The sequence below is a fragment of the Salmo salar genome, chromosome ssa26, assembly GCF_905237065.1.
Source record: "Salmo salar chromosome ssa26, Ssal_v3.1, whole genome shotgun sequence".
Taxonomy (NCBI): domain Eukaryota; kingdom Metazoa; phylum Chordata; class Actinopteri; order Salmoniformes; family Salmonidae; genus Salmo; species Salmo salar.
In genome coordinates this window covers 54,325,097-54,334,956 of record NC_059467.1, presented here as the reverse complement: position 1 = coordinate 54,334,956, position 9,860 = coordinate 54,325,097, and the positions used below count along the sequence as shown (strand labels likewise).

At 44.4% G+C, this 9,860-nt stretch overlaps 1 protein-coding gene across 1 annotated transcript in view; it reads right to left on the bottom strand.

Annotated features, from left to right (window-relative positions):
• Positions 1 to 1,492: 1,492 nt before the first annotated feature.
• LOC106598629 (isocitrate dehydrogenase [NADP], mitochondrial) overlaps positions 1,493 to 9,860 on the bottom strand; it is a 145,597-nt gene continuing 137,229 nt past the window's right edge. The window contains exons 10-11 of the mRNA XM_045708425.1: positions 4,483 to 4,575; positions 1,493 to 1,771 (exon numbers count right to left, since the gene is read on the bottom strand). Of these exons, the coding sequence (XP_045564381.1) occupies positions 1,687 to 1,771; positions 4,483 to 4,575 (178 nt within the window). The 3' untranslated portion in view covers positions 1,493 to 1,686. The remainder of the gene's footprint in view (positions 1,772 to 4,482; positions 4,576 to 9,860) is intronic.

Sequence of the window (9,860 nt, the reverse complement as noted above, 5' to 3'; positions counted from 1 at the left end):
CGACAACACTAAATATAGAGAGACACCACAACACTAAATATAGAGAGAGACACCACAACACTAAATATAGAGACACCACAACACTAAATATAGAGACACCACAACACTAAATATATTGAGACACCACAACACTAAATATAGAGAGACACCACAACACTAAATATAGAGAGACACCACAACACTAAATATAGAGAGACACCACAACACTAAATATAGAGAGACACCACAACACTAAATATATAGAGAGACCACAACACTAAATATAGAGAGACACCACAACACTACATATAGAGAGACACCACAACACTATAGAGACACCACAACACTAAATATAGAGACACCACAACACTAAATATAGAGAGACACCACAACACTATAGAGACACCACAACACTAAATATAGAGACACCACAACACTAAATATAGAGAGACACCACAACACTAAATATAGAGAGACACCACAACACTAAATATAGAGAGACACCACAACACTATAGAGACACCACAACACTAAATATAGAGACACCACAACACTAAATATAGAGAGACACCACAACACTAAATATAGAGAGACACCACAACACTAAATATAGAGACACCACAACACTACATATAGAGAGACACCACAACACTATAGAGACACCACAACACTAAATATAGAGACACCACAACACTAAATATAGAGAGACACCACAACACTGAATATAGAGACACCACAACACTAAATATATAGACACCACTACACTAAATATAGAGAGACACCACAACACTAAATATATAGAGACACCACAACACTAAATATAGAGACACCACAACACTAAATATAGAGACACCACAACACTAAATATATAGACACCACAACACTAAATATAGAGAGACACCACAACACTACATATAGAGAGACACCACAACACTAAATATATAGAGAGACACCACAACACTACATAGAGACACCACAACACTAAATATAGAGAGACACCACTAAATATATAGAGAGACACCACAACACTACATATAGAGAGACACCACAACACTACATATAGAGAGACACCACAACACTACATATAGAGAGACACCACAACACTACATGAAGAGAGACACCACAACACTAAATATATAGAGACACCACAACACTACATAGAGACACCACAACACTAAATATAGAGAGACACCACAACATTATAGAGAGACACCACAACACTAAATATAGAGAGACACCACAACACTAAATATAGAGAGACACCACAACACTAAATATAGAGAGAGACACCACAACACTACATGAAGAGAGACACCACAACACTAAATATATAGAGACACCACAACACTAAACATAGAGACACCACAACACTAAATATAGAAAGACCACAACACTAAATATATAGACACCACAACACTAAATATAGAGACACCACAACACTAAATATATAGAGAGAGACACCACAACACTATAGAGAGACACCACAACACTAAATATAGAGAGACACCACAACACTACATATAGAAGGACACCACAAAGAGACACCACAACACTACATATAGAGAGACACCACAACACTAAACATAGAGACACCACAACACTACATATAGAGAGACACCACAACACTACATAAAGAGAGACAACACAACATGGCAGCAACACAGATCTAAGTTAGTTTGTTTTGTGGTGGTGGTGTTGTCCTCCTCTTCACTTGCCCAGAGCCTTGTCCAGGTTGGTTCTGATGGCGTCCAGAAAGTCGGATGTGTTGACGTAATGTTCATTCAGCTTGCAGCTGCAAAATCACATGACAGGTTGGATTAGATTAAACACTGTGATGAACTAGGCAGGTGGGCACGACAACAATAAGGGCTCTATTCAATCCGATTGGATGAAACACTGATGAACTAGGCAGGTGGGTACGGCAACAGTAAGGGCTCTATTCAATCCGATTGCGGGTTATAGGCATTGCGGCTTTTCAAGGCAATTTCCAATTGAGCCAACATACACAGTGTTTACCATGAATGGGTTTTGGCAAACCTGGGAACATTGCCTTTAAAGCTGTGCCACTGTTAGCCCCAGCACACAGTTATTGTTTTTGTTTAGTAGATGAAACGGAGGAGAGACCAGCATTGTGGTAATGATGATGAAACGGAGAGGAGAGGAGAGTCCAGCATTGTGGTAATGATGATGAAACAGAGAGGAGAGGAGAGTCCAGCATTGTGGTAATGATGATGAAACAGAGGAGAGACCAGCATTGTGGTAATGATGATGAAACGGAGGAGAGGAGAGTCCAGCATTGTGGTAATGATGATGAAACGGAGAGGAGAGTCCAGCATTGTGGTAATGATGATGAAACGGAGAGGAGAGGAGAGTCCAGCATTGTGGTAATGATGATGAAATGGAGGAGAGGAGAGTCCAGCATTGTGGTAATGATGATGAAACGGAGGAGAGTCCAGCATTGTGGTAATGACGATGAAACAGAGAGGAGAGGAGAGTCCAGCATTGTGGTAATGATGATGAAATGGAGGAGAGGAGAGTCCAGCATTGTGGTAATGATGATGAAACGGAGGAGAGGAGAGTCCAGCATTGTGGTAATGATGATGAAATGGAGGAGAGGAGAGTCCAGCATTGTGGTAATGATGATGAAACAGAGAGGAGAGGAGAGTCCAGCATTGTGGTAATGATGATGAAACGGAGAGGAGAGGAGAGTCCAGCATTGTGGTAATGATGATGAAACGGAGGAGCGGAGAGACCAGCATTGTGGTAATGATGATGAAACGGAGAGGAGAGGAGAGACCAGCATTGTGGTAATGATGATGAAACGGAGGAGAGGAGAGTCCAGCATTGTGGTAATGATGATGAAACAGAGAGGAGAGGAGAGTCCAGCATTGTGGTAATGATGATGAAACAGAGAGGAGAGGAGAGACCAGCATTGTGGTAATGATGATGAAACAGAGAGGAGAGACCAGCATTGTGGTAATGATGATGAAACAGAGGAGAGTCCAGCATTGTGGTAATGATGATGAAACGGAGAGGAGAGGAGAGTCCAGCATTGTGGTAATGATGATGAAGCGGAGGAGAGGAGAGACCAGCATTGTGGTAATGATGATGAAACAGAGAGGAGAGGAGAGACCAGCATTGTGGTTAATGATGATGAAACAGAGAGGAGAGGAGAGTCCAGCATTGTGGTAATGATGATGAAACAGAGAGGAGAGGAGAGACCAGCATTGTGGTAATGATGATGAAGCGGAGGAGAGGAGAGTCCAGCATTGTGGTAATGATGATGAAACGGAGAGGAGAGGAGAGTCCAGCATTGTGGTAATGATGATGAAACAGAGAGGAGAGGAGAGTCCAGCATTGTGGTAATGATGATGAAACGGAGAGGAGAGGAGAGTCCAGCATTGTGGTAATGATGATGAAACGGAGAGGAGAGGAGAGTCCAGCATTGTGGTAATGATGATGAAACAGAGAGGAGAGGAGAGTCCAGCATTGTGGTAATGATGATGAAACGGAGGAGAGGAGAGTCCAGCATTGTGGTAATGATGATGAAACGGAGAGGAGAGGAGAGTCCAGCATTGTGGTAATGATGATGAAACGGAGGAGAGGAGAGTCCAGCATTGTGGTAATGATGATGAAACGGAGAGGAGAGTCCAGCATTGTGGTAATGATGATGAAACAGAGAGGAGAGGAGAGACCAGCATTGTGGTTAATGATGATGAAACAGAGGAGAGTCCAGCATTGTGGTAATGATGATGAAACAGAGAGGAGAGGAGAGACCAGCATTGTGGTAATGATGATGAAGCGGAGGAGAGGAGAGTCCAGCATTGTGGTAATGATGATGAAACGAGAGGAGAGGAGAGTCCAGCATTGTGGTAATGATGATGAAACGGAGAGGAGAGGAGAGTCCAGCATTGTGGTAATGATGATGAAACAGAGAGGAGAGGAGAGACCAGCATTGTGGTTAATGATGATGAAACGGAGAGGAGAGGAGAGTCCAGCATTGTGGTAATGATGATGAAACAGAGAGGAGAGGAGAGTCCAGCATTGTGGTAATGATGATGAAACGGAGGAGAGGAGAGTCCAGCATTGTGGTAATGATGATGAAACGGAGGAGAGGAGAGCCCCGAGGGGGAAAAAAAACGTATTGGTTGTTTGAAGTAACTTCTTTGCTGTTGTAATATCGCAAACAGAAATAAAGTTTCACCATTACGGATTCCAGCTTTAAAACTGGCAATGCTTATAACCCGCAATCTGATTGAATCATAGGTTTCAGTTGGCCAGGGTTATACTGTGGACAGGACTGTACTGTATTGTATTGTACTGTATAGTGTAGTCACTTGGCCAGGGTTATACTGTGGACAGGACTGTACTGTATTATATTGTAGTGTGTAGTCACTTGGCCAGGGTTATACTGTGGACATGACTGTGTAGTCACTTGGCCAGGGTTATACTGCGGACATGACTGTCCTGTATTGTAGTGTATAGTGTAGTATATATAGTCACTTGGCCAGGCCGTGGATGCAGCCGGCCAGGTCCTTGGTCATCACACCACTCTCCACGATCTCCACACACACCCTCTCCAGAGTCTGGGAGAACCTACAGGTCAACAAGGGTTAGGGTTAGTTACCTACAGGTCAACAAGGGTTAGGGTTAGTTACCTACAGGTCAACAAGGGTTAGTTACCTACAGGTCAACAGGGTTAGGGTTAGTTACCTACAGGTCAATAGGGTTAGGGTTAGTTACCTACAGGTCAACAGGGTTAGTTACCTACAGGTCAACAGGGTTAGGGTTAGTTACCTACAGGTCAACAGGGTTGGTTACCTACAGGTCAACAGGGGTTAGGGTTAGTTACCTACAGGTCAACAGGGTTAGTTACCTACAGGTCAACAGGGTTAGGGTTCGTTACCTACAGGTCAACAGGGTTAGTTACCTACAGGTCAACAGGGTTAGGGTTAGTTACCTACAGGTCAACAGGGTTAGTTATCTACAGGTCAACAGGGTTAGGGTTAGTTACCTACAGGTCAACAGGGTTAGTTACCTACAGGTCAACAGGGTTAGTTACCTACAGGTCAACAGGGTTAGGGTTAGTTACCTACAGGTCAACAGGGTTAGTTACCTACAGGTCAACAGGGTTAGGGTTAGTTACCTACAGGTCAACAAGGGTTAGTTACCTACAGGTCAACAGGGTTAGGGTTAGTTACCTACAGGTCAACAGGGGTTAGGGTTAGTTACCTACAGGTCAACAGGGTTAGGGTTAGTTACCTACAGGTCAACAGGGGTTAGTTACCTACAGGTCAACAGGGGTTAGTTACCTACAGGTCAACAGTGGGTTAGTTACCTACAGGTCAACAGGGTTAGTTACCTACAGGTCAACAGGGGTTAGGGTTAGTTACCTACAGGTCAACAGGGTAGGGTTAGTTACCTACAGGTCAACAGGGTTAGTTACCTACAGGTCAACAGGGGTTAGGGTTAGTTACCTACAGGTCAACAGGGTTAGGGTTAGTTACCTACAGGTCAACAGGGTTAGTTACCTACAGGTCAACAGGGTTAGGGTTAGTTACCTACAGGTCAACAGGGTTAGGGTTAGTTATCTACAGGTCAACAGGGTTAGTTACCTACAGGTCAACAGGGTTAGTTACCTACAGGTCAACAGGGTTAGGGTTAGTTACATACAGGTCAACAGGGTTAGGGTTAGTTACCTACAGGTCAACAGGGTTAGGGTTAGTTACTTACAGGTCAACAGGGTTAGGGTTAGTTACCTACAGGGTTAGGGTTAGTTACCTACAGGTCAACAGGGTTAGTTACCTACAGGTCAACAGGGTTAGTTACCTACAGGTCAACAGGGTTAGGGTTAGTTACCTACAGGTCAACAGGGTTAGTTACCTACAGGTCAACAGGGTTAGTTACCTACAGGTCAACAGGGTTAGTTACCTACAGGTTAACAGGGTTAGGGTTAGTTACCTACAGGTCAACAGGGGTTAGGGTTAGTTACCTACAGGTCAACAGGGGTTAGGGTTAGTTACCTACAGGTCAACAGGGTTAGTTACCTACAGGTCAACAGGGTTAGTTACCTACAGGTCAACAGGGTTAGTGACCTACAGGTCAACAGGGTTAGTTACCTACAGGTCAACAGGGTTAGTTACCTACAGGTCAACAGGGTTAGGGTTAGTTACCTACAGGTCAACAGGGTTAGTTACCTACAGGTCAACAGGGTTAGTTACCTACAGGTCAACAGGGTTAGGGTTAGTTACCTACAGGTCAACAGGGTTAGGGTTAGTTACCTACAGGTCAACAGGGTTAGGGTTAGTTCCCTACAGGTCAACAGGGTTAGGGTTAGTTCCCTACAGGTCAACAGGGTTAGTTACCTACAGGTCAACAGGGGTTAGTTACCTACAGGTCAACAGGGGTTAGTTACCTACAGGTCAACAGGGTTAGTTACCTACAGGTCAACAGGGGTTAGGGTTAGTTACCTACAGGTCAACAGGGTTAGGGTTAGTTACCTACAGGTCAACAGGGTTAGTTACCTACAGGTCAACAGGGTTAGGGTTAGTTACCTACAGGTCAACAGGGTTAGTTACCTACAGGTCAACAGGGTTAGGGTTAGTTACCTACAGGTCAACAGGGTTAGTTACCTACAGGTCAACAAGGGTTAGGTTTAGTTACCTACAGGTCAACAGGGTTAGTTACCTACAGGTCAACAGGGTTAGGGTTAGTTACCTACAGGTCAACAAGGGTTAGTTACCTACAGGTCAACAGGGTTAGGGTTAGTTACCTACAGGTCAATAGGGTTAGGGTTAGTTACCTACAGGTCAACAGGGTTAGTTACCTACAGGTCAACAGGGTTAGGGTTAGTTACCTACAGGTCAACAGGGTTAGTTACCTACAGGTCAACAGGGGTTAGGGTTAGTTACCTACAGGTCAACAGGGTTAGTTACCTACAGGTCAACAGGGTTAGGGTTCGTTACCTACAGGTCAACAGGGTTAGTTACCTACAGGTCAACAGGGTTAGGGTTAGTTACCTACAGGTCAACAGGGTTAGTTATCTACAGGTCAACAGGGTTAGGGTTAGTTACCTACAGGTCAACAGGGTTAGTTACCTACAGGTCAACAGGGTTAGTTACCTACAGGTCAACAGGGTTAGGGTTAGTTACCTACAGGTCAACAGGGTTAGTTACCTACAGGTCAACAGGGTTAGGGTTAGTTACCTACAGGTCAACAAGGGTTAGTTACCTACAGGTCAACAGGGTTAGGGTTAGTTACCTACAGGTCAACAGGGGTTAGGGTTAGTTACCTACAGGTCAACAGGGTTAGGGTTAGTTACCTACAGGTCAACAGGGGTTAGTTACCTACAGGTCAACAGGGGTTAGTTACCTACAGGTCAACAGGGGTTAGTTACCTACAGGTCAACAGGGTTAGTTACCTACAGGTCAACAGGGGTTAGGGTTAGTTACCTACAGGTCAACAGGGTTAGGGTTAGTTACCTACAGGTCAACAGGGTTAGTTACCTACAGGTCAACAGGGGTTAGGGTTAGTTACCTACAGGTCAACAGGGTTAGGGTTAGTTACCTACAGGTCAACAGGGTTAGTTACCTACAGGTCAACAGGGTTAGGGTTAGTTACCTACAGGTCAACAGGGTTAGGGTTAGTTATCTACAGGTCAACAGGGTTAGTGACCTACAGGTCAACAGGGTTAGTTACCTACAGGTCAACAGGGTTAGGGTTAGTTACCTACAGGTCAACAGGGTTAGGGTTAGTTACCTACAGGTCAACAGGGTTAGGGTTAGTTACTTACAGGTCAACAGGGTTAGGGTTAGTTACCTACAGGTCAACAGGGTTAGTTACCTACAGGTCAACAGGGTTAGTTACCTACAGGTCAACAGGGTTAGTTACCTACAGGTCAACAGGGTTAGTTACCTACAGGTCAACAGGGTTAGTTACCTACAGGTCAACAGGGTTAGTTACCTACAGGTTAACAGGGTTAGGGTTAGTTACCTACAGGTCAACAGGGGTTAGGGTTAGTTACCTACAGGTCAACAGGGGTTAGGGTTAGTTACCTACAGGTCAACAGGGTTAGTTACCTACAGGTCAACAGGGTTAGTTACATACAGGTCAACAGGGTTAGTGACCTACAGGTCAACAGGGTTAGTTACCTACAGGTCAACAGGGTTAGTTACCTACAGGTCAACAGGGTTAAGGTTAGTTACCTACAGGTCAACAGGGTTAGTTACCTACAGGTCAACAGGGTTAGTTACCTACAGGTCAACAGGGTTAGGGTTAGTTACCTACAGGTCAACAGGGTTAGGGTTAGTTCCCTACAGGTCAACAGGGTTAGGGTTAGTTCCCTACAGGTCAACAGGGTTAGTTACCTACAGGTCAACAGGGGTTAGTTACCTACAGGTCAACAGGGGTTAGTTACCTACAGGTCAACAGGGTTAGTTACCTACAGGTCAACAGGGGTTAGGGTTAGTTACCTACAGGTCAACAGGGTTAGGGTTAGTTACCTACATGTCAACAGGGTTAGTTACCTACAGGTCAACAGGGTTAGGGTTAGTTACCTACAGGTCAACAGGGTTAGTTACCTACAGGTCAACAGGGTTAGGGTTAGTTACCTACAGGTCAACAGGGTTAGTTACCTACAGGTCAACAAGGGTTAGGTTTAGTTACCTACAGGTCAACAGGGTTAGTTACCTACAGGTCAACAGGGTTAGGGTTAGTTACCTACAGGTCAACAGGGTTAGGGTTAGTTACCTACAGGTCAACAGGGTTAGTTACCTACAGGTCAACAGGGTTAGGGTTAGTTACCTACAGGTCAACAGGGTTAGTTACCTACAGGTCAACAGGGTTAGGGTTAGTTCCCTACAGGTCAACAGGGTTAGGGTTAGTTACCTACAGGTCAACAGGGTTAGGGTTAGTTACCTACAGGTCAACCGGGGTTAGTTACCTACAGGTCAACAGGGTTAGGGTTAGTTCCCTACAGGTCAACAGGGTTAGTTACCTACAGGTCAACAGGGTTAGTTACCTACAGGTCAACAGGGTTAGTTACCTACAGGTCAACAAGGGTTAGGGTTAGTTACGTACAGGTCAACAGGGTTAGGGTTAGTTCCCTACAGGTCAACAGGGTTAGGGTTAGTTACCTACAGGTCAACAGGGTTAGGGTTAGTTCCCTACAGGTCAACAGGGGTCAATGAGACAACAGCATGTTCAGTTTGATGAAAATAAACGCAGTTGACAGTGAGAGGACGTTTCTTTTTTTGCATGTTTTATATTACAGGTTTTCGTAGTTATTGATGTATTACAGGTAAGGGTTTTAATAGTTATTGATAAAATCAAATGTTATTTGTCACATGCGCCGAATACAACAGGTGAAATGCTTACTTATAAGCCCTTAACCAATAATGCAGTTTTAAGAAAAAATAAGTGTTAAGTAAAAAATAGATTAAAAAAAAGAACAAATTCTTAAAGAGCAGCAGTAAAATAACAGTAGCGAGACTATATACAGGGTGTTACGGTACAGAGTCAATGTGGAGGCTATATACAGGGGGTACCGGTACAGAGTCAATGTGCAGGCTATATACAGGGTGTTACGGTACAGAGTCAATGTGGAGGCTATATACAGGGTGTTACGGTACAGAGTCAATGTGGAGGCTATATACAGGGGGTACCGGTACAGAGTCAATGTGGAGGCTATATACAGGGGGTACCGGTACAGAGTCAATGTGGAGGCTATATACAGGGGGTACCGGTACAGAGTCAATGTGGAGGCTATATACAGGGGGTACCGGTACAGAGTCAATGTGGAGGCTATATACAGGGGGGTACCGGTACAGAGTCAATGTGGAGGCTATATACAGGGGGTACCGGTACAGAGTCAATGTGGAGGC